General features: G+C 48.3%; 5 protein-coding genes across 5 annotated transcripts; 2 read left to right on the top strand and 3 right to left on the bottom strand.

Moving 5' to 3' along the window:
- The first annotated feature begins 11,233 nt into the window (after window positions 1-11,233).
- BKA67DRAFT_552786 (uncharacterized protein) lies at window positions 11,234-12,617 on the top strand. Its single transcript, XM_046101873.1, has 3 exons — window positions 11,234-11,401; window positions 11,457-11,648; window positions 11,720-12,617. The coding sequence occupies exons 1-3, from the start codon at window positions 11,359-11,361 to the stop codon at window positions 12,496-12,498; spliced, it is 1,014 nt and encodes a 337-aa protein (XP_045960944.1). The 5' UTR covers window positions 11,234-11,358; the 3' UTR covers window positions 12,499-12,617.
- Window positions 12,618-12,932: 315 nt separating this feature from the next.
- BKA67DRAFT_655023 (uncharacterized protein) lies at window positions 12,933-14,778 on the bottom strand (the record flags this gene model as incomplete). Its single annotated transcript, XM_046106669.1, has 3 exons — window positions 12,933-14,328; window positions 14,376-14,409; window positions 14,463-14,778. 3 exons carry the CDS (start codon window positions 14,776-14,778, stop codon window positions 12,933-12,935), a joined length of 1,746 nt encoding a protein of 581 aa, XP_045960943.1.
- A 2,253-nt stretch (window positions 14,779-17,031) lies between these two features.
- BKA67DRAFT_655022 (uncharacterized protein) lies at window positions 17,032-17,519 on the top strand (the record flags this gene model as incomplete). Its single annotated transcript, XM_046106668.1, has 2 exons — window positions 17,032-17,122; window positions 17,239-17,519. The coding sequence occupies 2 exons, from the start codon at window positions 17,032-17,034 to the stop codon at window positions 17,517-17,519; spliced, it is 372 nt and encodes a 123-aa protein (XP_045960942.1).
- A 1,142-nt stretch (window positions 17,520-18,661) lies between these two features.
- BKA67DRAFT_552780 (ubiquitin elongating factor core-domain-containing protein) lies at window positions 18,662-22,794 on the bottom strand. The gene is made up of 6 exons (XM_046101872.1): window positions 22,504-22,794; window positions 22,178-22,433; window positions 21,831-22,095; window positions 20,224-21,648; window positions 19,929-20,167; window positions 18,662-19,874 (listed from the first exon to the last, which is right to left on the bottom strand). Exons 1-6 carry the CDS (start codon window positions 22,549-22,551, stop codon window positions 18,868-18,870), a joined length of 3,240 nt encoding a protein of 1,079 aa, XP_045960941.1. The 5' UTR covers window positions 22,552-22,794; the 3' UTR covers window positions 18,662-18,867.
- Window positions 22,795-23,868: 1,074 nt separating this feature from the next.
- On the bottom strand, window positions 23,869-26,423 carry BKA67DRAFT_655020 (peptidase family M41-domain-containing protein; the record flags this gene model as incomplete). Its single annotated transcript, XM_046106667.1, has 2 exons — window positions 23,869-24,324; window positions 24,381-26,423. The coding sequence occupies 2 exons, from the start codon at window positions 26,421-26,423 to the stop codon at window positions 23,869-23,871; spliced, it is 2,499 nt and encodes an 832-aa protein (XP_045960940.1).
- Window positions 26,424-27,078: the final 655 nt, after the last annotated feature.

Below are 27,078 nucleotides of genomic sequence, written 5' to 3'. Positions count from 1 at the left end.
GTCGCCCTCAAAGGTATGGTCTAGGTGGGTCGTGCATCCTGAGACAGTATGAAATTGGTTTTTGGTTGGTATATCGTTTCTGTGGCACCTCGTATGCTTTTGACATCCCTATGGGCACGGGTAAACAGACACACCAGTGAGTTCACCGGTTTGGTATGGTCCATAACCTGGTTTGATCCTCGGGTTAAATGTAGAGCTAAGTTGAATTGAAGATTTATTGGGTAAATTTAGCACAGTGAGATACACAGCGCTCGAAAGGTAGGTTGCAAATATTCACAAATCACGCACATTTCACATAGACGAATGGAATTCCGTACATAGCAGAGCATGGTCGCCTTCCACCCAATTTTGTGGGTGGTCATGTGCATAGATATAGATTCTTTCATGCATTATCCGGTACGCTTCTGTCAACATCCTACTTCTGGACTTCGACGTTGAATTGCCAGGTAAGTTCTATTGAAAGAACCACTAGAATTAAGATGCCTGATGTATATTGTTTTATGAAAAACATTGCTTAGCACGATGGTTTGACACGCTTAGACCATATAGAGGCAGTGTGTCACTATCAATTCATGTCTGTCTTTCGCCGGTATTTCTCTGATAAAGTTAGTAAGGGAGCCAGGGGAAAATGGTATCTGTTACCACCCACCTTACCCATTCACCTCATCGACGCAATTAGCTGTCGTTGTATTCGAGCGTTCGAGGAATCTTAGCCTCAATGCCATGAATTTTCTCACCCAGCGACCAGATATATAAACATATAATATATATAGACTGGATCTGGACCATCTAGGACCATCTGCATATTAGGTAAGCTACGTTAAATCTCCGAGCAGTCACATTCTGCTGCCCATGGATCCCCCGCCCCTTGCGGCGATCCTTACCATGGTATTATCGCGGCTTAACGAGCATACAAGTGACTCTCCGATCATGGGTAATTTTACATTGATGATGGGTCTATAGCGACAGCGTTATAAAAGGGGATACCAGGAACGGTTGACATGAGTCCTCAGGTAGTAACTTCTTCATCAGGGCTAAGTTGTATCGCTTACATTTACCCATGACCGCTATCCCGGTAGGCCCCGTCAATATGTCAGGGGACTATCTGGGTTTTAGCGACTGGGACAGCGTCAAGCGGCTTCCGGTGAAGGGCCTTCGAAACAGGCCCAAGAACTAGCATCTTGAGACTTTCATCTGGAAGTTGGTATCCTCTCGACAGGGCAAAATCCCCGGTCCTGGGTTGACAAACTAATAGCGGGTCGAAGACCTTGTCTGCACGTGTTTTCATTTATCAAATCCGGCCCGCAATGATGAAGCATTTCAACACAAGCACAGCACAGTCACTAGCGTCGCCACACCAAGCGTCAGTTAGCTTTTCAGGTACAAATTCTGGAGCTATTATTCCATTTACGGTCATTAAGCCGTTGAGGATTACCAACTAGCGCTTGTAGGCCGATTCACGTTAATTTAGATCTCACTATCGTTTTAGATGATCGAATGGGCGGCGATCATGGAAAGCTCGCGACATGTAATTGGGGTCATGTTGAGGAGCCTGCGAAAAGGAGGGAAGAAAAAAGAACATGGGGCCTTCCTCGCTTAAATCGTACATATCAAGGACGCAATATGTGGGGAAGCAGGGAGCCCCCTGGTCAGATGAACGCATGGAGGACTACTCACGCTCCTGATCCGTACGTATGTATGTATACTGTGTATTACCTTGATCGTCGCAAGTTGGTTTTCCGTTCCGATCAAGGTTTTCTGTATTTTAACAGCGTTACTTCGAGTGTAACGGTGATAAAATTTATGTTCCAGAGAAATGCATTTCTTGGTTGATCGTTGACGTGATCATCTCCTCCACTCTGACAAAGATCGGTGTGACTTTGAAGGCATATGGTGAATGAGTAGCAAAATTGCTAAACTTACGCGAAAGACAACTCTCAATGGGAAAGGTCGGTGGTTAGGTGTTCCCATTAGCTGAAACCCAAGCAACCTCCCCTCCCCACAAATGAGCTGGATGGTTTGAGACCTGCGACCGAATCTCGGGTTGGCAGTCGTGACAGCCGAAAGGAGAACAATTGCTGCAAAGAAAGTCACCATTCATAGCACTAACGGCAATCAAACGCCGATCATTTGGGAAAATTGTCAGTGAATTGGCGAATCAATGGCTTGTGCCAAATCTTCGTGTGACGTCCCGGCTCTCCGGAAAGCATCCCAGTGGGGCTAAGCGATGTGACTTCATAGTAGACGCAGGGCATATCAGTCAACCCCTGGTCTGAAGTCCATACTAGTAAACGTTCCTCTTTCAAGCTGTCTCACCAATGCTAATTTGGAAATCGTACCATAATTCATCTCAATTGCTTAACCCCCCTGCAACATCTTGCAGAGATGTGACAAGGGGGAAGGCTTAATGAGTCGCGCAGTGAGCACCCAATCCTACCCCAAAGTTTGGGCTCGGCTAGGCAGGCTGCCGCCCGTGGGCATGAAGGCATGAGGGCTCCGTAGCCGAACTGAGACTTGGATTTGTGACCCGCGTTCGGCCTGTGTGTCGAGCGAGACAGCACTGGACAGGCGGACGATGAAGAAGTGACGAAAAGCGGGAGGCTGCATGCCCCGTAGCTACAGTGATGAAATGCAGAACTTTGGTCACCTCCTGCGCCGCCCCATACAGAGTAGCCCGTCGGCACTTCTCCTTACCATAGCCGGAGGCCAAACACGTCAAATTTGACGGTACCGGGCTGTGCGTTGCAGGCACATGCAGCACTGCAGCTGACCTTGCATCATACGCTACGCACCGCACCGCACCGCTCCGAAATATACCCTTGCAGGAGTTCGCAGGAGCAATCACGTTTTTACCCTCTACGACACTTGACCAAAGTGTGCCGCGGTGAACCAAATGCAGTGATTATCACACAATGCAACGACGGTCTGGCGGTCTGGGTCTAGGACACTATTGCGCTGTTTTAGCAGCTTGGGAGGACATCGTGCAGGATTGACTCGGCTTGTGGTCACATCACCAATTTGTTTCGTGCCCTTTTCATTTTTGTTTTTGAGTTCTGGGCTAAGACTCAGCATACGGCTCATGCGGGTTCGAGGAGATATGGTATCGACATCTCTTGTATCCAGAAGACCCTGCTAACAATCTTAGTGACATGAGACTCTTTCACTAATGTCGTTCTACCAGTGATCGGGCGCTAAATTGAAAAAGAGGCTTAAGTAATACCATTCTATGGTTCTGTTCTCCAGATAGGGCATAAGCATCCTTAGAGGCGCGTACGTTCTTCTAGCTTTCGAACCAGACGACATGAAACTAGGAACCTGCATGAAACAATCGATAGATTCCAACGAACCGCTTCTTCTATTGTACCTGTTACTGCAAAGCTTCGATTAGGATGTCTCATACAAGGATCGGTGATCTGATTACTAGTAGGAAAGGGTCATTCTCATCTCTGCACTAAATTCCGGTGAGCTGGAAACTCGTTGCCAACGTTGGCTAGAAGCTGTGGCGTTCTGAGACATTTCTTAGCAAAAGTACTTGACTGACGAGCTCAAACGTTCAACCCTCCTTAGAACTATCGCGCAGCTGAGGCCGTGACGTTATCATTCATCTTACTACCTGTTGGTTGTACAACCACTTCATCGAAGGCCGATCCGTAGGCTAAAAGTTTAGGTGCAATAATCTGATCACGAGGTTGGGGGGGTTAGGGAAATACTCCTACCTATGCGAATCTTTGTTCATGGTGTCATTCTTCTCAGTTCACTTTCTGATTCAGTGATTATCTTAGGACTGTCTGCCATACGGATCGCCGGGGACCACGGCGATGCCTAGCAGCCACGTGCATGGCCTTATTGAAGCCCATCGAAATTTAATTGTAGCCCTACTTCCACGTGCTACGTGAATACGCCGAGGCATCATACCTCGCAAAGAAGCCGGACCTGGAGAGCAGAAGCATTTGTTTCAGTTGAGGCGGAAGCCGCTGCCACAATAAGCAAAACTCTGTCGCCCCCAGACTTCTCTCCGATTTTCTAGCATAGCCAATCGTATTGGAAGGTCCCGCAAGGGCTAGATACCCTGTATACCAGCGATATTTTATTTTCACTCTGTTTGAAGCATCCGAGCAGAAAAATACGGATTTTCGTCGGATGTATCCCACGTAGACCATCATGAGGCGCCTAATCAATACCCAGGTCAGTGGCTGACGCCACTACCAGGTACCCAATGGCTCATGAGCTAGGTGCTAGCCTCTCAAAGTCCCAAAACGCGTCGTGTATTGCTCATACCACAGTGGAACTGAGGAATTATCTCGTCAGCGTTTTCGTATCCTAGGTTCAATCTCATACCGTCAGGCCCGTGGCTTCGTCAGACCGCACTCGGGAGGATCCTCAACCGCTGGCATGCGAAGATACATACTCGAACTAGGGCATTCCTCGTACAGCTTGATTTCAGTATTGAAGAACATAATGTCCATGAACCTAATCATACCAACGCTCACAATATTGAATTATAGTTGAAGAGATCAATAGTTCCACGATTATCCTTACAAAGAGGAGTGCTGAATCAAGCGCAGAGGTATCGCCGAACAATGGCGTAACCAAACAATCACACGATCTTCGTCAAAAGCTATTTGGAAGCACAAAGCTACAAAGGCGGAGAGAGCATGCGAAAACTCAGGTTTTCCCAAAAAAGAACCGGGCTTCCAAGTTTCTTGACTCAGTTGGCCAGAGGCAACTGCCGAAGCTAACTGATTTGAGTTTGCTACGCAATCAAACGACACCGCGCAAAGTTGTCTACAGGATACCGGATTCGGAATCAAACAAGCTCCATAAAAGTTCACATTAACAGCCAGTAGGTTTTCCAAATTTTAGGCCATGGGAAACAATTAATGCAAGCGCGACATCGCAAATTGCACAGCGGTAAATCGCTGTTCGGTCGTGCCCAAAAAATGACTGAATCCCCTGGTGGAGTGACACAAATCTTCACAGCTTTGAGCCTTTGATACCTTGATCATGAGTCAAGAAACTTCGCCCGGTCGCCAATGAGCCGATTAGTCTGCAAAATCAGCTGTCGATGAAGACTCACAATAACCACCTGATGATCTCAAACGTTACATCCTCCTGATCCTGTGAGCATGATGTTATGGGGCAGAGGGTCCTGCGAACCTAGAAAGTCTCTAAGATCAAGATACCAAGTACACTATGTAAGTGCCCGGCTGTTTCACCTCCACTGTAGAAAGTTTAACTTGGTCGATCTCAGGTCAAGCTCACTAGTATAATAATGTCTAAATCGGATTTAGGGACATCACCGAGGTCGTATGGTTGGTTTCCCTGGATCCGCGGGTCCGGTTGACGATCACGGATCAATCGGCATACAGGATTCTCAGTCGTACAACTACAAGGTGATTCCCTACACACTTGGCATGACGCCTTTTTATATGTTCATGTTTTTTGTCATGATATCGTCCTCCTGACTCGTGCAGTCAGCCCTAAAACCTTTGGAGACACATCGTTGTTGTGAAAGAAACTACGAGTTTCCATATGGCTGATGGATGCTTACACTGATGCTCATAACTGATGTACTGTTAATGCCAACATCATTAGTCTAATACCATTCTTAACGCCTAGAGCTCTTTCATGCCCTTGAACAAATATGGGAAAACTCGTGGGAGGCTTTAAATGTACATGTAGTTTAGCCACCCTTGGGTCTATTGTATCTTCCTACGACGTTCCTACGAATGGAGTCGTTCTCACCGACTAATCAGATGACAGGATCCTCTTGGCTGCATTAGTATATCTATCCTGAAATCATATGCACCGATCCACGAAATGCAGAACGTCTTGTCACCAGCGGAGGCAGAAGAGAATGACATGAACAACCCGGCAGTACGGCTTGCATATGCTCGTCTCCCAAGAATGCAGCAGAGAAGTACGTGACTGTTTAGAGCACCATCGCCACTTGATCGTTCGTGCAGAACTGCTGTATCCGGTGCTGTCCTAGGAAAACTAGGTTCAACAGCCGGGTGCTTTGACTGATGGGCAGATTGACGCGCGAGAAGGGGTTAATATCACTTGTCCTGAACCGTGGGTTATCTTTTAGCGGTTCCATACTCGCGTATCAAGCAATAAACTATTGCAAAGCTAGGATACCGACGATCTTCCGTCAAGTCTCCACTGAATAACGTAGTGCGGGTGCATCTACGGGAGTTACAGCGGGTGCACCACTTATCTAGTCGTACTAAGTGGAATCAGAGTCAGGGCGCATTTCATGGACAAATATCGGGGGGTTTAACAACTGTTCGCCGAGGCTCGTCTGTGGTTGTTGACATAGTCGAATTTCTTGAGGCAACAGATAACCCCCCATCCTCGACGATTCTTTATTTACATGACTCGAATTTGGCCTTGTTTCGTTCTGGGCATCATTAAAGAATTCCTCCTAACGCTAGCACTCCAGCTTGCATGGAATTCTTCGATCGACCTGATTGTTGGCTCACACTACTTTTGGAACGCGGCGAGGCCCCTCATTGGACACTAAGTAATATGATCACTCGGGACTTCCGCCTGAGCCAGACGTCTGTGCCCTAGTGTCCGAATGATCTTTCGAGCTAAATTGGGCAAGCACAATGGCGATCGAGAACAGAGCAAGAGTAGCCGCATGACACGATGCTAGTAAAGGAATAGATTCCGCAAGCTATTACTGAAGTCGGATTGGGCTCGAAACGCTGTGCTCATACTGTGGTAGGCGATGAGCAGGCGGTAATTTATAACGAGGCACTAACATTCCCTGGAACACATACATTCAGCCTCTTGAGCTCAGAAAGCAGGTTACAACAAGCCTAGACACAATTGAAGCAGGATCACGTTTATGGGGAATTCAGTCCGTCAGCACGTTGGTGACTCAGCTGCAGAATCGTAGAACAATAATTTCGGATTTTCCGGCATCAGATGTCCATGTCCGCTTTGTTGCCTCGTATCGGTGGATTGAATATATTTGGCGAGATTGAGTCCACTACGTGACAATGACAATGATGTGATGATGATGTAGTGAGTACTAAGGGAACAACATGTAGGAACGCCATCTGAGCAGCTTATTACACCGCACTAGGTGCGAGCAAACACATGTCCCACGAAAATGGTTGTCAGGATTATCCAACAACTCGCATTGTAGCCATCAAACCTGCCGCAAATATGCGTCAGATAATATCTGACCCCGTCGTCGCAAGTATGATTGCTTGCCTCTTCGACAAGGTGCTCAAATGCCTGCAGAACAGTCTCCCGTCTCCATGTAGTGTTGTTGACCTCGTCCATAGGCTTGGCCTAGGGTTTTCCAAATCGTATTGTTCGCAAAGATAGACACAAGCAGCAGCTTCAAACTATCGGAGACCTTGCTCCGACATGCACCTGTGAAGTTACCAGCGTACAGAACTGTTCGACATTGAGAGTGATACGCCTCAGACCGAGGAAAAAGAAAAGCAATCTTCGGTTCCTTTGCTAGGCACTACACGAAGTTTGGCGGATTGTGTTGTCGGTCAACTTCATTTCGGCAATTTTGTAGCGGCCCATTGGCCAAGTTCCGACATGGAGCGTAGAATCGGATGCAAGATACACGGATCTAGCATGCCCTTCATCGCCGTATCATGCACCTATCCTCATCTCGCATGCATGGAAAGCAAGTTGCTGTTGCGCCTAGATAACAGCGAATGAAAAATGTCCCTTGTTGGCTCGATATTGCTCTGCATCGGGACGAACCGTTGCTTTTCGACTGGGATTTTTGGGAGTTGCAGTTATGAAACGAATTCGTTGCGGTCAGCATCTGCTTGTTCGGAATGTGAGAACTGACAAAATTCGGGGGGACGTCTTGCTTTTGGGGTAAACAGAGTTTTGGCGAGCCAAATAATCCATAAATGTATGATGTCGTAGCTTATGTGGAAGATACAGAAAAAGCAACAACCCAGTCAAGCCAAACGAATGTAACCATTTTCAACAACCGAGATTTGTCGGGCAGTTCGGCTCACGGTGAGTGAGGCTCCCCATTGCTGATGCTACCCTAAACCCCCCACTGCGCAACTATCCTTGAAAATCCGGTCTGAGAAAGTGTTTACTGAACCTGCATATGTGATAACTGGCGGCATTAATAGAAGCATTATAACATGTATCACAAAGCAGGGATAAAGTTAGTGGCCATTCATTCCACAACGGCCTTGCAGCAATAAACAAATGCAATTCAATGCAAGACCCCTGGTTGCAACTGCGACAAGTCGAATGTAGGGTGAGGATATTTCGCCTGAGCATTACCCGAACCTCGGAATAAGCTTTACGATATAACTTAATCGGACCGGGTTGTGTTGGCCATCTTCTACGGAACGCTATTCGACTCGAAAGAGGCAGGGGTAATGTTTGCATCTTGACGGTGCAAATCCTTCGAGGAAGACAACCGGACTTTGGAAGGAGAGGTAATAAGTCTGACGAAATAAGACTTGTGCATTCAGTGGCCATCACAATTGCTTTTGTTACAAGGGGGGGGGGTTTTTTTTGCCAGGATCTTTCGAATTCACATGGAAAAGGCCTCTGATTGAGGTACTTTACCAATACATTAGACAATGTCAGTTGTTGGTACCCGTGATAACTCTCACCACTTGCGATACGTCGTAAAGCAATTCCACCGTTCGATGTGAGTTGGGTCAAAATGTTTATTGGGTTACATTGTGCCGATGTTGCTGATACTGAGGTTTCAAGGAAATTGAGGTGATAATTTTACCAGTTCCACGTTTTGCAGACACCACCTTTTTCGTTACCGAGAGTAAGATGTTGATTGCCAAGTTTCGGAGGATAGATGCCTTGCTTCGCCATGGCTCTTTACTGTACAGTCGTCAAATCGATTGTCATCTGAGGAGGCTTTGAGGCATTGGAAATTGACATCAACTTATCATGATGCTCTTCTGAGCACTTCACGGAGTCGGAAGTACAGCATTGACTGTACAAATTCTCAAAAATGCCTCCAGCCATGGCTGGTATCTCATACATAGCACAAGTCTAAACCTCGTAATAGGCTATGCACAATGTAAAGTTCACCGTGCTTTGCACATATAAAGACGGAAGCCGAGGACGAAATCCAGCTAGAAAGTTTCAAAGCAAAAACATGCAGCTGGGATACTTGATAGCCATAAATCGAGGGTAGTATCGATAACAGTTATCTTCCAAATATGCTTCGTTCGGAGAAGCACAAGCTCGTGGTCAAAGAAAATGTATTGAGTTCAAATTGGACCATAACTAGTGGTAACATCTGCAACCACGAACTAGTATTGATAAATCTCACCGAGGCCAAAATAAAAGAGAGATTAGCTCAGTGTTCAAGACGGAAGGCATATATCCATATCCTCAGCATTCTTTTCACAATTACGCTTGGCCGTTTGCTTACATTAGACGAGGTGCCATTCAGTTCAACTGGAACAGTAGAATCCAAGTCCCCTAGCATAAATTGCTCAGAGCACCTGCATCTAAAGACACAAGAAATATAACGCCAATACTTATCATCAGCGAAGGCCATTAAACTATGTTTAGAAGGTCTTCAGAAATAGACCACGGCTTTCTTATGAATTGGGTCGCACGGACAAGCAATAACGTTTCCTGGACAATCTACTATAATCCCAACGCGTCTCAGTCGGTTAGCTGGCTCCTTGACCTTTCTCTTACGACCACTGATCCATGTTTGGTTAATGAGGAACCACATAATAGTGAGCATACCTAGATAGGAATTCTTTACATGAAGAATAAGACTGCTGTCCGCACCGGACATTGCTTGTATGCCAGCAATTGTCGTTCGGTACAAGTTCGTAGCTTTATTTACCATTACCGGAATCGAAATCTCTTACGAGCTCCTCCCCATGTGAAGGTAGCACTGCTCGAAGGCAGGGCACGCAGTCTCAGTCTAGACAGACATCGACGATGAGCGAATTGCCACAATGGACGGAGCTTTAGTGACATCGACTACAGCCTACCCATCAAGCTCGTACATGGACCTAGTCACTCGGAAATTAAGCGTCATAGTGTTCTTCGAGAGCCAAGAGCTAAGAAGAATACTGAGTCGTGAGTCGCTTCGACCTAATAACAATCAAGTGAGCTTTACGTTGGATCACTGTTGACCATAATGTAGCGGCTTGCCCATATTTCACATGGCCTTCCGTCGGAATCATCACTAGCAGTCAATGTACAACGCTGTTATAGACTCCATTTCGCAGACGTGTTGCAAACGCTAAGGCTAAGGCTAAGGCTGTGATATTACTGTAAACGCGGAAATCTTATGACTGCGATCATCAGTCCCACACACACCTTGCGCAGTATCTGGGATCCCGACTATAGGCCACACAAACAATTTCAGGAACATGGCTCTAGCTTCTGTGTACTTGGTGGTCCTTTGAGAGCATGGCGGTACCCAAACTGAGGTCGGTCACACCATGTTCGAACGCTACAATCAAATCGACGAGTCAGCTGAAACGCATTTGGTTGGGAAATCTCACGTCCGGAACTCGCCATACTGGGAGGCGTGAAGGTTTCACAGCCGTTGGGTGTTCCTGTGTTCTAAACTTCCCACCAGTGGTGGCGCAGGAGCAGCAGGCTGCCCAAGCTGGCGGTAATGCCTCTAACCTAGATTAGTCCATCTACAGAGTCATATTAGCAGCGAAAACTACTTTGAACGAAGTCAGGCGATGGCGCAAGAATTGGCGCACTAGCAGCCGAGATGTATCGGCTGCTGCGCCAATTCATGGTGTCTACCGCCTGGTAGTTAGGGGACGCGCTGAGGAACCCAGCGGTCTAATACCTACAAAATAGAGCCAATAGCTCGTGCCAAGATCAGCTCTAATTCGGATCAACTACCGATGGCCGCTATGGTATTAGGCTGGCCTATGTATGTACATAGAAAGAACTTTAGTGGCCAAGCCCCGTAAAGAAGCCGACAACTTTGGAGGCTACAGAGCAAGACACTAAGTAAGGCCTTCTGCCCTGAGGGAGTGGTTCATATTTGCCAGCTGAAGGGGAGCACGGGAGGCCATCAATGCGGGATGCTTGTGACACGATCCACCGCGTGGAAGAATAAACTGACTGCTTGGTTATGGCAATTGCTCGTGGCCAGTATGATACTCCAGAGTAGAAGAGCGTGCATATGTAAAATCAACAGCAGAATGTCAAGGAATTAACACTAAACGCCGATGATATGCGGGGGTTAATGACGTTATTTCGGCCATTACTGTCGTAACCCCGCGATGAGATATGGTAAATACGGAATGATCGAGTCTCAGTGATAAAATAGACAAAAGGTTTACATTTGAATGAACGGATTATCCTCTTGCAATAGTCAAAATCCCAAAAATGACAAAAATTCTTTTGACTGGTGGATCGGGCTTCATCGCCGGTATGTGTAACCCCACGACGTTGCTGGCGATGACAGGACTAACAAGGCACTTCAGCCCACATTCTCGAGCTCCTCGTGCAGCGAGGTCATGAGGTGGTGACGACAGTCAGATCAGAAGACAAAGCCGCCAAGATACGTGAAGCACATCCTAACACGAAGCTTGAGGTAGTCATCGTTCCTGATATCGCCAAGCCGGATGCTTTTGACGAGGTCGTAAAGACTCCGGGTTTGGAGGTTGTTCTGCACAGTAAGACCTCGCCCCTATATTCTTTCCAATACCAAATTTCCAGTCAGATGGATACTGAGTGCCGTCCACAGCTGCGTCGCCTTTCCACTTCAACTGGACAGACCCCAAGACCGAACTCCTGGACCCTGCTCTGATTGGAACAACCTCGATTCTGAAGGCTGTTAAAAAGTCTGCACCAGGCGTCAAGCGAGTAGTGGTCACCAGCTCCTTTGCATCCATCCTTTCAGAAGCTGGTCTAGCAGATCCGAAAAAGGTTTTTTCGGAAGCTGACTGGAATCCGAGCACTTACGAAGACGGCCTCAAGGGCAGCAAAGCCACCTCTTATCGTGTGTCCAAGACGTTGGCCGAGAAGGCAGCATGGGATTTCGTCGAAAAGGAGAGACCTAACTTTGACCTCGCGACCATCTGTCCACCATTGGTCTTTGGTCCAATCGTGCACCACCTGAACTCACTTTCGGCAATCAACACGTCGAATCAACGCTTCGTGGACCTCATCCAGGGCAAGTTCAAGGAGGAAATCCCGGTGACGGGCGTGTTCTTCTGGGTCGATGTTCGCGACGTAGCTCTGGCTCATGTCGAGGCGTTTGAGCGACAAGAGGCTGGCGGCAAGAGGTTCTTTACTACAGCTGGCAAGTTCAACAACCGTGAAATCGTTGCCGCTGTGCGCAAGAACTTCTCCGATCTCAAGGACAAGCTGCCATCAGAGGATGTCAAGGGTGGCGGCTATCCCGAGGGTGGCGTCTATGGCTACGATAACTCGAGAGCTACTAAGGAGCTCGGTATCAACTGGATCTCGATTGAAAAGAGTTCGGTTGATACTGTTAAGAGTCTCCTCGAGGTCGGGGCTTAAATCAAACAAAGTATTCTCGGAACTCAATACGTACATAGATAGATCCCATTACACTTAGATATGGACCAATGAGAGTACAACGCGACTTCAATTCTACGATTCTAGGATCTGCCGCATTATTAAATAAATGCTCGAGTAGACATGATTATAATCCTTACATGATTATGAGGAAGTATTCTACCTGTACCGAAAGCTGAGCGCAGAAAGACCAATTAGCTACCTGATACACTACATTTAGGGCCGCGTCCCTGCTGGCTACATATAATATGCCCATTATGGGTGAATCCCTTTCAACTGTGCCTGATGGAGAGTTTCGCATGAGTGAAGCATGTGGATTCGGAGCCACTCTGATCGACCAGCTAAACGCTTTTCTTCCATTATGTAATTCCATTACTTGACGCCGACATGTCCTCATAAATGGGGCTATCTTGTAATTAATAGCTACCTCCTAAATTTTCGAGGTTCAATTTCTTTGTTGTGCTGACATCCTCAGATCCACTAGCTTTCCCACCAGTCAACCGAGGGCTCTCTCGTTTCGCCTTCGGCTCTCCACCGTCCGTATTACTCCAGCTATGCCAGCCTTCACTCGCTACACACGTTTGCTGATCGTGCGTTCCTGTAAGCCCGCAGAGAACATGCGAAGAAGGTTGCAATGCGACACCCGTGGCCGAGGTTGGGCCGATCGCACCTATGGCAACGCCGATTTCCCCGGCAGATGGGAAGGACGCCAGCAGCGGAGCTGTTTTGAGCGCCGGAACGAGTGACAGCGGCGATACCGAAAAAGCTGGAGACAGTGGAGACTTAGGTGGTGGTATCGGTGGAGAGAAGAGTGAGGACTGAAGATGAAAGGTGGACGGTGCTGGTGGAAGAGCGTGTTCGGGTGGTGGAGTCACCGGCATCAGAAGGCCGGGAATATTCAGAGGCGAGTTGTGCGGACGCTGTGGACGTATTGGTGAAAGCGGTGGTGACCCATGCCTGGCAGGGTTGGTGATCTCCGTGGTGGTGGTGGTGGTGGTGGTGGTGGCTATAGAGCTAGACTTTGCTGTATTCAAGATCGAGACATTTGTCGGCCTACTGATGACGGAACTCATGCTGCTTCGTGGTACGTCCGCAAGAGTATCCATGACAGTATCGGATTGAATACTTGTCAGGACAGCGTGACGTGTATATCTAGGCAAGGGTTTGCCTGTTGTACGTGGGGGAATTGAATGCTCTGGGAAGATTGATTCTGATTGACTAGAATATGAAGGGGCAAAAAAAGACCGTATCGGGTGATGACTAGTAACCGGCGAGAGATACCTGCGATCTCTTAGACGCATTGGAGGAGTTAGAGGTTGCAGGGATTTTGGCAGAAAATCATGAGGTGAAGTGACCAACTTCGCACGGGAGCCGGTCGGCGGCTGGTCATGCGCAACGAAAGCCCTTGATCTTGGGGGAGTCTTGATGTATACCTTCGAACGTCTTCTCCGCCTGCAGACACACAAGAGTGCCAGGAAAAGCGCCAGAGCAGCTATCGTTGCGCATACACCAATAGCCACGGCATCGCCAGTTTTCAGCCCATGCAGTGATACCGAAGATGCTGTGGGAGCCATCGGCGTCGATGTATTTAAAGCGTCCGTGCCTGTTTCGGTTGTTATGGCTGGGGAATCGCCCTGTATTGGAGTCAGAGACGTGATTGAGGTGGTGGAAATCTCGATTTGCATTCCAGTAAAACCACCGTGGTCGGCAGTACCGGATGATATCGACATGACCTTGAACGGGTCCTCACTCGTCGGACCACATCGATCTCGTTGTGGAGGGCCTGGGTCTACTATGCCAGAAATACCGATACTATACAGTCAGCTTTAAACAAGAGATGCTCACTTCTTGAAACTAACTTTTTGCACTGATCAATTATCCCGTCAACATTTGCTAACAGTGTGGTCAGATTCTGCAGAGCTCACAAAGAAGCCGCTGGGACTTACGATCTTGTCTAGCGGCGGTCCCAACTACACCAAGCCCGCAGTATTTCGTATCGCAACAGTATAAGTCCCAAAGAAACGCGCCGAGATGGTCATCCACGATCTTATGGCATAAGATTTCAAGGGCTAGTGCCGGGTCTCTTGTCACGTCTATGTCTAGCCCTTTGGTGAACTCGGTTCTGCATGCTGCCATACATTTTGGTGCGTTGCTGAGACCAATTAACTTAGGAAGCTCAGCATCTGCTCCATCCAGAGCAGCTTTCCTACCGCTGCCTTCCATATTACCAGGAACCTCCGCAGTGCTGTTCGCGTGTTTCATCCTCTGATTGACTTGGTTGATTGTTGTGGCGCCGGCGTGTATTTTCTGAGTGAGACGCAGCGTGGATAGACAACAAGACTAATACAACGGCCACGGGACCGAGCTGAAGGAATGTCGGTGGTATGATAGGCTGTTGCAAAACGAGTGGTCGCAGTAAGAGAAGTCTCCGTACAAATGAAAAATAGACACAGTCTACAAGCCGCAGCAACTTACTTTTGGGGCGAGCTGGCTCGAATACGTTTCGAATGTGACTGCTATATACTTGTTCAGATACATACAGTTAGACTTTGATAGAGCTTCTTACCGGAGAGCATGATTATGATTCCACAGCAGCAACGCGGCACACGGGACGGCCCAAATGTGCGATGATCGGCATCCTGCACTGCAGAGGGGCGTAGCGGACATCACCAATCGTAACGGGCAAAACTGTGCAAAGTCGCACGGGTTCTGCATCATTCCGACCAGACGAAAACGATGATTTTCGTATGAGTGTCTTGGCCGGTAGTTACACAGCGCCACCCAATGGAAGCTCAACGAAGCTGCAGGGCTCCGCAGGCGACCACCAACTCATGACTTCAGCAGGCACCAGGACGAATAAGTGATGGTGATCCTACAGCCTGAAAACAGGTGTTTAAACGATGCATATGAATGGCCACTCACAGTATAGACATGTTGCGCAGCAAGACCTGACTCCCGAATCTAGCGCTTGCAAATGCGATAGGCAAGGCGTAGATGCATGAAGACACCGTGGAGGTCACCGATACCATAGCCAGATCATCATAGATAAGAAATAGTCGGTAGTACAATCAAGTGACGCAGAAACACTCCCACAAGGTCGGTCTTGTAGATTGCTGGTCCAGTATGAAATCCTGTAGATCCGACGCAGAACCATCGTCCGGTCATGATTCCGCACTTCCCCTTGATTGACATGAGGCTTAACCCCACATATTATCGGGCAAGAGAATGAGGCTCCAAGTTTCAGGGGTGAATCCATTCCCGATGTTCTATGTCGTGAAGTTGCAGGGCTGATCTCTGGCTATCCTGTGCGTAGTAACTCAGAAGAACAACGAATGGTTCTTGATGGATGGCCTCACCAGGATCATTCAAATTTGTGGAGAGTGCGTCGTCACTGTTTCTGGGAGCATAGCCAATGAATTTGAGTTTTAGGCGAACAGGTACAGATAAGCTGTACACGTTCTTGTTCCAGCCGCCGGTATTGTGTTACTGCATTGAATTATAAGGGCACTAGAATTAACGGCATTCCACTCCCCAATGGTCGTCAACCAATGATTGGAAACACTTGTTAGAAACATTTTACGGGAGATTGTTTGCCCTCGCACCACGTATGTACTGACGTTTGACTTCATCGGTGAATTAATTTTCAAGACAAGTAAATTTCCAAGTACGTCCTTGTGCGCTGCCACTTTCGTGGTCTTGTTAAACGGTTCTGCTGGAAAGACCGTCTCATTTCTTGATAATAGGTGACCTGATCATCCACATCAACGCACGCGAATCTATGCAGCACTACCGGCTGTAAGTTAAACAGCTCATTTGTTTCGTAGACTGGTTATTGCACTAGAGTGTAATATATCTATATTTTTCTGTAGCAAGCTCTAGAAGAAATTATCTGGTCAGGTCCATTCATGATTGCCATTTGTACATAATGTCTATTCTATTAGAGGCCAGTGTTGCTATGATCAAGCATATTGCACAGTGAAGATATTTTGGGGGCAATTTTTGCACGGGCATCTGATCCATAATATCTACGAAGAAAGAAATTGGAAGTTTGGTCAACTCGCAAAACCCTATAATAATTTATTTGTAAGATAGAGGTTGCTGGGATCTAGTGGGAGAAATTGCACAGAGCTTCGCAGTAACAGGTCTAAAATGCTAGAATGCTTGGGACTACTGAAGAAGAATATCAAATTCCAAGTACGGCGCTTTGACCGGATTGATACAGCAGAGTCGTGGCTGTTAATTCTTGAATATAGCAGTAGAAGTTGCAGGTGCGAGCCCTAGCTTGGGGAGTGTTTATCAGTCAATATTTCCCTTCACACCTGATCTTTGTTTGCACTCAACTTCTGCATAACTCTGGTCTCCAGTTTTTCTCAGTGACAAAAGTCGTCGTATAAAGAGCCTTTGTTCCATGATCATCTCAATTCTCTCTATCAGCTTTACTTTGCCACTCTCTGCATCCTTCCTGGGCAATTCGGCGAAACATCTAGCTTCCAATGACACCCACAAGTTCTCAATATGCCTGAGGTTTACACCGCGTTACCGTCTAGTTCCTTTGTCATCAATGATACAGAGAATCTGCCCAAGGTGAAGGGCCACCAGGGAATGCGTAAGTCATAACAGTATCTGACCGCACCTTTGTAACTTTCGTGGTGAGTTCATGAGACCTATTCGAAAACGACTGGGACCTGGGCATCTGTCTCCGCCTGAATAAAGCGTTCGTAGAGGACCCAAGCAAGGAACTGAATCTGTTTCACATGGTTCACCAAATTAATATATTGGCACCTCCCAAGGCTCAGAGACTGTGCACAACAAGTTCCTATAAGCACAAGCTGGCAGGAGATGTGGAAATGCCCCTCCCTTCCCAACAGTTGAACGCAGGCGACAAGGCCAAGGAGCTCTTCAAGATGTACCGCGTTAGGGAGGACGAAACAGGTGGAATGTACCGTGTCATCATCGTCAGCGCCTTGATGATGCGAGCTGGTGCCAAAATTCGGGAAGAGTAGATGAGGCATCTCCGCAATCTGGCCCCCAAAGTCAACAGTACTCCGAGTGCGACCAGAACGAGGGTTTCCGCAACCCGGGAAAGGTACAAGTCTTGACTGTTCGGAACAAATACAAGTTGGGCACACACCTCGCAATCTCCAGGAGCCTAGCTGCTAGAAATGTGGCAAGACAAAAAGATAAGCTTGGCGGTAAGATTCTGATGAGCTATTCGTCCCACTACGCTTGGTACTGCGATAATGCGAGTCGGTCTGTACTGGTATTCAATAGCACAGTTAACGAATCAATACCAGAAATGTCAGGAGGCTCATCAGCCCGCCCACAAGCAATCTTGTATCCCTCGGGAGACTCGATGACTGCTCTCGGTTTGAAGGCTTGCGACTATATTTCGCTCACATATCGTAAGGAGATAGACAGATAGTAGAGATAGATAATGAGACCTCACAAGTATCCTTTGAACGATTTGTTTGTATGTGACATGCGCTTGTGATATGCAGGGACATGTATGTCTGCTCCAATCGAAATATTTGCAACCAAATTTCTTTTAGCCTCACAATTTATTACTTCGTAGTATTTAATTGTGCAAACATGCTCTCCATAACAATTAACTGTGAAATACTAGACGCGTTCCCTAGTGTGTGTAGCTGATGGACTGAAGATACAAATCACACCCATCCAGTCGTAAGAAGTTTTCGTCCACAACGCACATTGGGCAGCCGACGCCGGTAGATAAACAGAATACGAGCAAAACATGCACTCCCCCTCCCCCTCCCTTTTTTTTTTCGTTTTTTTTTTCGCGCCCTGTCGTGAGTACGTCGTAAGTACGTATCAATCCAATATATGGGAACCAAAGCTGGGACGAATCGGGAGCTCAGCTATGCCGCCCTGCCTGGGCAAGAGTAGAGGTCGGTTAATGGACATAATTACCGTGTCAATCATTGACTAGTTAGCATCCAGGCGACCCCGGGTAGAGAAGGGGGCCGCATCAGACACTCTCGTGCCCAGCGCACAGACCGAACGTTCCCATGTTTTCCCTTATCCCGAAATCGAATTGAGTTGAGCAGCGACATTGTTGGCAACCTTTGACGCAATAATCCTTGGCGTCATGTAGCATTTTTGTTCTAGCGATGAGACTCGAGATGATTACACTTACTCCTATATATTCAATAATCATAAAGGATTGAGTCTCCAATCAGTGGATATAGTCACTGAATTCATTTGTCTAACTATCTAATGCCGCTTCAAGTGGCTATATAAGGACATGATGAATCATACCGTGGTATCAACGCCATTGTAGTGCTTATGCAATCGCCGACGCTTGCTGACTTCGTCGCGTTATGGGCTTGATACCTATACAGCACCTGATGTGTCCATAGGGTCCCCAGCTTTGACTGCTGCTATCCGCTCGGCTTTCCATGCCTCAACCTTCTGCCGTAGATCATCTGCCGGAACAACATCGTTCATCGTCATAGGATTACGTGTAAATGGGTCGAGAGGGTTAGCAAGCAGTTGTTGAACAATAGTCGAGCGGTCGACGATGTTCTTGGAGGGCAAGATGACTGGGTCTGTCATGAGAGTTCCCATGAGTGGGTCCTCGAACTCGCTTGGGATCTCACCCAAGTCTAGTTCAGCCTGGTCGGCAATTTCCTTAGCCACGTGAACCTTCTGCATCAGCCGCTCCCAGACCTTTAACTCTTCCGGAGCTTTCAAGCTCTTTGAGCTGAGAATTCTGCCAGCTTCGGCAAAGTTAACTGGCTTGTAAGAGCGCCCGTCTGCAGCAATTGCTTCAATGAAAGGCTGCTTTGATTCCAAATTCAGGTAAATGTCGACGAATTCGGATAAGAGTGTTCTCGCATCAAAGTTGTACTTCTTTGCATCTTCAACTTTCAAGTTGCCTCTCTTTTGGCCCACGAGAGTATCCAAATTGTAATCCAGCATGTTCGCCAGGCGACCAACAATTTCTGGCATCGTAAAGGCATCCTTGAGAGTTGCGGTGAATAGCTTCATCATGGCCATTGTTTCGTTTACTAACTGCATGTAGCTTTGACATGCGCCTTCGGCTTGTTCGAGATCAGTAACCAACTTTGTCCTATCGTCGGGTGCCAGCGACTGGTCCTGGAGCTGTTTTTGGTAATCGTGGATCTTGACTAATTTGCTTAGAGCTTCGTCCAGTAGGTAGGTCGCGTCGCTCAATAAGAGACTGACGAATTGGACGAAGAAGTCACGGTTGACCCTGCTCTCTCTGTTGAGTTGCTCTCTATATATAGTGTTTGGCCAGATACACTTTATAACTTGGAAAATCTCGTAACGAATATTAAACTTGTCGTAGAAGGCAGTGCTTGTGCCATGTTCACATTCTGTACTAGTAAGTAATACGCCCTTGCGATCTCGACATATCTGTTATGACATACCAATATAGAATTTAATAAGAGCATGAAGTAGATGCTCGTTGGCCAGTTCCGATCCCATCAGAATATCACCGAGGATACCCTTACTCAAGTGATACATGGGGAACTGTCCTGCAAACAGAACAGTTACCAAGGCCGACTTCAAGTAGGGATTCTTGATGTACTCGGATGATCTTAAAAAGGTAATGGCAAGAGCGACAATCTCGTCTCCAACAGCGGACATCATGATCTGCGGCATGAACCTAACCGATTGGGTTAGTCTATACGCAACGAAACGAGGGCCCTTTACTGTACGTACCTTAAGACGAACTTGAAGTTGTCCACAACATCTTGCAGAGCGTACTCTGGTAGACAACTGAAAGCTTCCGGCTCCTGGGCAGCCAAGGGCAGCTGCAGTTTTTGGCCGGGCACGTATGCTGAGCCACTAGCTACACGGAGTAACCATACTGTGACATAGCGCATGAACTGCAGCGACAAAGTCTGCATCCCCTTGTCTGTGAGAACGCCTTCTATAGAAAACCTTAGCGCCATGGTCTTGTCAATGACAACATTAACCCTGTCATGCTGTCGTTTCGCCAATGCTAGTTGCAGGGGATTGTTTTGTAGCTTCTGGACCTGTTCGTTGATCTCCTTTTCGACCTTTTGTAAATGCTTGATCTCTCTATCCAGGTCCTTTAGCTTGGAGTTTGTGGCCTCACTGCCGTAGTGGTGTGCGGCCAGGTTCAGGAAGAAGACCTCCGATATGAAGTTGGAGCTTCCCTCGGCCTTGTTGCTATAAAACGCGTCAGAGGTTGCCTGGTCAGCGTTCAGTTTGGTCTCGTCGCTCATATTGATCCTGGGTTGCCGTCGCAAGTAATCGATGTCAATTTTTGAGACCTTGGAGAATGTAGCATCCATGAATGGTTCACATAGTTGGTCAAGAATTGCTGTAATATTGACCATGAAACCATCCGAGGCCACGTCTTTGGGATCAACGTGCAGGGCGCGTCTCTTGTGGTTCGTATTCATGATGAAGGCGAACCAGTCCAGTATACGATTACGTGCTGTTTGACCGGCTCGAACGAAGGCATTGATAACGCTCGTGAGATCACCTTGGTGCGTTTTTAGGGTCATCTGTAGCGCACTCTGAGATGTCCGGACGGCGCCCTGTTCGATTGTCCGAGGACTAGAGAAGTACGTTTTGGTCACCTCGGTCTGTAAAGGCGAGATGCGGAAGAAAGGTCCAAGAATAGTTTCCGTCTCGCTCGCCACAGCAGTCTGTTCCTTGGTCATATTTTCAGTCGTTACTACGAGGAAGCGGGGATGTTGAGCCAAAGCATCAAGCAGGGCAGGGTATCTCGAAAAAGTGACCAAGCAGTTTACGTAGGGTTTGTAGTCGTCGTTCATGGTCATGCTTGCAAGCTTGCTGCTGAGCTGTACCATGGCATCCGTGAAAATGGGGGCCACCGTCTCGTCCTCTCTCATTCGATTGACGGCCTCGTCGAAAAACTCGAGACATAAACCGTCGTCATTATCATGGTGGCGTAGCAGGTATGGGACCAGGGTATCATGACTGGGGTTGGCTTCTCGGCTGAACAACTCAGGCATCGTGAGAGCAAATATGCAGTTGCTCATACATAACCGCTTGGCCTCATCGAGAACAGCTTGTTTTTCCGGGGTTGGCCGCCTCAAGGAGGATGCAACCTTGACTACTCGCCTAAAACAGGGTAACAAGTAGTTCAGTCTGCGTATCACGAAAAGAAAAAACACAATTAGTTATTCTTTCCACAAAATAAGGACATTTGTCTCCGAGGTTTCTTTCATGTTTCATAACCACAAGTATTCCTTCAGAAAGAAGGTGCTCGGCTATTGTTTCCTCGGGTACAACAGGAAAACTCCAGGGAGACGGGCTGGTTCTATACGTACAACGGTTTGCTGGTGGGCTGCGCACTTGTGGCTTCTAGAATGGCCGAATCAATGTTTTGAATAGTCAGCTTCTGGGGTTCGCCGCTCTGTAATATCTCTTCGGCCGTGTTCTCAAGGTACGTCTTCACGCCTCGGCCGTCTAACGTTTTCGTGCGAGTCGGATCTAGTGTAATGCGAAAGATGTCGCCAAGGATCCTATCGGACCAGTCTTCGATGGGCTCCTCCTTCACGGGAATGTTGATCTTCTTGGCTGGGGGGGCTGAAGCTACTGGCCTATGTCAGCGCTTATCCACCATGATGCAGTAATGTCATCTCCAAAGCAACACATTTGGTATTTGGTTACATACCGGATTCGCCCTCTGCTGTCTTCTTTAAACTCGTCTGTGATGCCGGCCTGTTCGGCACCGGACTACTCGTGCCACTTGCTTGTGAAGACCTCGTGGCCTGGTTGCTTTCGTTGGCCGGGGCAAGGGTAGGGGTAGGGACTGGCGAGGCTGCCTTTGGTGTCGTGGCTGAACTCGAAGGCTGTGAGCCGGTGGAAGGCGTTTGGGGAGGCGATGACGCAGCCATTCTGTTGAGCATCGCAAGGCGCTTCTGGCGCATCTACAAATATTGTTAGTCATGATTCTTGATGATACCTATACAGAAAAGAGCAAGCGAGGAAGACGCTTACTTGCTCCGCCGGGGGCAGCGTCGGTTCTGGCTGCTCGTTGGTATCCATGTCGACGGGGTTTGGGGTGTGGTGAAGGGTGTGGTAGTTTTTGGCTGCAACGACGTGAAGAAATACCACGGGGCAGGGTGGCTGGTGGCTGGATCGGATATGTCAGTGAAGGTTGTTGTGAATTAAGTTGAGTATGGTGTTCGGAGATAACCAGCATGATGTGGATGTGGATGTGGATGGGGACGTAGATGTAGTAAACTAACCTACAGTATGTAGGCGGGCGATCTGGAGCTCTAACTGTCCCTTATCGATAGTGTACTAACCTACCCAGTGTGCTACCTGCTACTTTCATGCCAGCATGCCTATTATCACCTAAGGCTAAGGCTGAGACTTTTTGGCGGGGTAGTTTTAAGCTCCGGAACAGTCCTCCCAAACCCCGTATGTAAGCTTACGCTACAAGTCAACACTACAGTCACAGTTCAAGTACGTTGTTCGAGCGCCCAAGTTAACGTGATCACTTTGGACACACATGCCGCAGTTTCTTGGTCAACGCTATGCCAGTCAAACCTATCGTGTTTTGCCCAAATTTTTTTGTCTGTTAACATCCTTTACCCACACGACTCTGAAATCACATAATCTGACAACACTGCACTTGGGTATCCTGTTTGCCCCTTCTCAAGACTTTACTTGCTAAGCTAGCGAGAGAACTCAAAGGAATCTCAGCGATTACTGATTGGTCATCCGTATGGTCCATGCCGCCCAGCAACACTATAACCTTCTGAGAGAGTCAACGGGCATGTACCCCAGGGCTCTCCTGGTCTACCTCCAGCAATCTACCTCGGCCAGGTTTTTTTTTTCTTTTTCCGATTTCCCCAATCCGATTATAGGGTCTAGTAGATCAAACCAGCCCCATAGCAGTGGGGCAGCATCCATTTCACTTCCTAGTCTAGGTACCATCAGAGGACGCTGTTTGAGGGGAAGATACGCTTTGATTTACAAACAAACAAAAAAAAAACACTATTCTTTACATCTGAGGTGTTCTCAACATCAAAATGCCAATCAAAAGCACGACTTGTGCGTACTGATTTTATCCATCATTGCGATAGTTGACTTGAACCTCATCACAGTATAATGCGAGACCATTTTGTTTGACTTTTCAAGGCCACATGAGATGCTTTTCAGCCACCATTCCCTACCACCAGAAGATCTTCTACCACCTGGCTCTTTACAGCTGGAGCTTCTTTATGGTAGATAAATAAGAGGACTCGTGCCCAAATAGATGAGCTACTTCTATTGTCCATTCCCGCAAAGGAAGAGACGAGCCTTGAATTCGAAGCAATGAGATACACGACTGTTCGTTACAATCATAACGTCCCATCACCGCGTCGAACTTTCTTGTCCGGAAGCAGATAGTCCTGGGCCTGCTGGCGGTGGTGCCGGTGGAGCCGGTCCTGTCGGAGGGCCTGGAGGTAGAGGAACTCCTACTGGGCCTGGTTGTTCTGGCACGGGCACTCTGATTGGACCTTTAGGCGCGGGCATCCGATCCGCAAGCTTTTCTCCCTTAATAACCTTCTCGACTTCTTCCTTGCTCAGGGTCTCGTATTCAACCAGCGCTTGTGCCAAGCGATCGAGCTCCGTACGGCGGTCGGTCAACAATTTGCGGCACCTTTCGTAAGATTCGTTGAGGAGACGCTGGACTTCAGACTCGATCAGGGCCTTGGTTTCACCGCTGAGTTCCCGGTATCGCGTTGCGTACTCCATGTGACCGAGCTTAGGGGACATGCCCATCTGAGCAACCATCTGGTAAGCTACTGAAGTGGCTGCTTGCAAATCCTGTCGTAGTCTTATGTTAGCCAGTGTTAGATTGAGACTTTTGCCTTGATACTTACGGAACTGGCTCCACTTGTAACCTTGTCGAGGCCGTAGACAATTTCCTCTGCAAGCTTGCCGCCTAGGGCAGAGTCGATGCGGGCGGAGTAGTTTTGCATAGAATACGAATGCTTGTCCATCTCGGGGAGGAATGCGGTATGACCCAGAGTACCTCCACGAGCAAGAACCGTAACTTTGTATAGCGAGCTGCCGGCATGTTGTGAGAAGAGTTGAACAAGTGCGTGTCCGGCTTCGTGATACGCTGTCATCTCCTTCTCCTCTGGCGTGATAACCATGGTTTTCTTTTCGGCACCCATGATGACCCTGTCCTTGGCCCATTCAAAGTCGTTCAGGCCTACAAACTGAGACTTGGCTCGGCTGGCGTGGACTGCAGCTTGGTTGATAATGTTCTCCAGTTCAGCTCCCGAGAGACCAGGGGTGCTCATAGCAAGAGCCTTGAAATCAACCTCTTTGGCAGCCTTGATCTTCTTTGCATGGTGCTCAAGAATGGCAAGACGGCCGCGAACATCAGGGAGATCCACGTTGACAGTGCGATCAAAACGACCCGGCCGAACGAGGGCTTTGTCCAGGAGTTCGGGGAAGTTTGTGGCGCCCATGATGATGACACCGTTGTTCTGCTCGAATCCATCCAACTCGGTTAATAGTTGATTGAGGGTTTGCTTTACATAGGCGGCATCACGGGCATTACGACGACCGCCAATGGCGTCCAGCTCATCAATGAAGATGATCGCCGGAGACTTGGACTTGGCGGCAGCGAATAGCTCACGTACTCGCTTGGCACCAACACCGACGTAGACTTCATCAAATTCACTGCCAGACATGTAGAAGAACGGTACACCAGCCTCGCCAGCAACAGCTCGCGCCAGCAGAGTCTTTCCAGTTCCTGGTGGGCCAACGAGCAAGACACCTTTCGGGAGCTTTCCACCCAAAGTCGAGAACTTGTCAGGGTTTCTAAGGAAATCCACCATTTCTTGCAGCTCATCCTTGGCGTCATCACAACCGTGAACATCGGAGAACCGGGTCTTCTGGTTCTCAGCCTTGGCTTCACTGTCAACTTTTCCGCCGGGGCGCTTCAGAACGCTCAGACTCTCGACAAGCATCGTAATAACGACCAGGCTCAGATAAGTAAAAAGAGCAAACCAGAGGATGAACTTGATCCAACGGAAGAGAGAGCTGCCCAGAGTCTCGTCAACAACAACATGTAGAGGGCCGCCCTTTCCTGCCGAAGAATCCTTGGTGATGGCAATGTTCTGACCACGGGAGTGAGCAGCCAAGGCTTGCTTGACAGCCTGGAGCTGGGTTGGAGTCAAATCAGACGGGAGGTTCTCTTCAAAGTTGCCGTTGTTGGCTTGTGCACCAACAGGACTCAAAGTGCCTAGGGCCTTCTGGTAAGCCTCATCGGCCGCAGCGTTAGTGGCGAATCGGCCGGATCGATATCTCTCGACAATGATTGCAGGCATGTTGGCCTTCAGCAAAGCCTGATAAAAAGCATTCTGAGCCGTTGCGCTGCTCGGGTTCCGGTTTGCGGATTCTTCCATATGAGCGAGCAGGTTCCTGGACAAGCCGCCGGTTTGGTATGACCTTTGTGCAGAAACGAGAACCTTGAGCAGAGGAGTCGCAAGAGACGGACGTACCATCCGCATCGAAGACAGCGATCGAGAGACCGGGGGCTGCGAGTAGAACCGACGAGCGACAGGGTTGGAGGCGAGAAGAGCGCCAGCAGACATACTCGAGATGGACGTTCGGATATTGAAGGGTGTGGAGATATGCCTTGTGGCAGGCGCAAAGCTCGCCGCCATGGCTGCGTCAAGACGAGGATCACGAAGGAATTCAGGTAAGTTGAGGTTTTGTCGCTGTGTTGGCACAACTGCATTTGGCTCTGGTCGAGACGGGCTGATGGATGCGCTCGGAACTGTCTTCGGCGGGTTGCGTGCCGGTGATGACGGCGCCCGAAATGGTATTGTCAGAGTGTTGAGCATAGACGGCCATATGTCCGTCGTGACGGCGGCGATGCTCGGGAGAGCTAACGCCTGTAACGCCATGGTGAGTGCTTTGGGTTGTGCGCAGCGTCTGTACTTGTGCTTGGTTGATAGTGACTCGAGCTCTCAATAGAAAGGTTGAAATATTGGAAAGGGAAGCTGGCGTGTGTAATGTATGTATGTGGATACGATTCCTTGTGACGAGATGAAGCAGAGCAGTGCAGGACGACTTTGGGTAAGCTTGAATCCGGTCCGCCTGCCAAGGAAGACGATATCCTCAGCCTCAATTGCGAGGGAGTGTACAGTAAAGTGTAATGTTCATGAGCTCCAGAAGGCGGCGACTGCGGACTTCAGGCTACATCATCCTCGTTAGACACATCGTCCTTGCTAAATGGACTGACAACTGGACGTTTCTAAGCGCAGACTGGGGGCAACAGCTTCTTGCGTCTTCTAGCTTCTGGCTTGACGTTGTTGAGTGCGGCGCCTGGGGGGCTCCCCCCTGCCAACCCACCCGGATCGGCGAAAGTGTAAATGCCGAACCGATCTAATCTAGTGCTAGACTACTAACGAATTCTTGAATTCAAGGGGGTCCATGCTGAGGAATCATTTAGTCTAGTCTAGCAGCCAATGCATGCACGTGAATGTGAATATGTACAGATCTGTACAGCAAATCGAGGTACAATTACCGAGACGTCAGTCATGCAGTAAGACTCACTCG

This window comes from Truncatella angustata (genome assembly GCF_020726525.1).
Source record: "Truncatella angustata strain MPI-SDFR-AT-0073 chromosome Unknown BKA67scaffold_2, whole genome shotgun sequence".
Classification (NCBI taxonomy): Eukaryota; Fungi; Ascomycota; class Sordariomycetes; order Amphisphaeriales; family Sporocadaceae; genus Truncatella; species Truncatella angustata.
The sequence above is the reverse complement of the archived record's forward strand: the minus strand, read 5'-3'. Positions and strand labels throughout refer to the sequence as shown.

Coding starts and splice junctions, on each gene's coding strand:
- BKA67DRAFT_552786 (XM_046101873.1), top strand. CDS start 11,359: ATGACAAAAATTCTTTTGACTGGTGGATCGGGCTTCATCGCCG. Junction 11,402..11,456: donor TGGATCGGGCTTCATCGCCG/GTATGTGTAACC, acceptor AAGGCACTTCAG/CCCACATTCTCGAGCTCCTC. Junction 11,649..11,719: donor TTTGGAGGTTGTTCTGCACA/GTAAGACCTCGC, acceptor TGCCGTCCACAG/CTGCGTCGCCTTTCCACTTC.
- BKA67DRAFT_552780 (XM_046101872.1), bottom strand. CDS start 22,551: ATGGATACCAACGAGCAGCCAGAACCGACGCTGCCCCCGGCGGAGCAA. Junction 22,434..22,503: donor CGCTGCCCCCGGCGGAGCAA/GTAAGCGTCTTC, acceptor CAATATTTGTAG/ATGCGCCAGAAGCGCCTTGC. Junction 20,168..20,223: donor AACTTCAAGTTCGTCTTAAG/GTACGTACAGTA, acceptor CCAATCGGTTAG/GTTCATGCCGCAGATCATGA.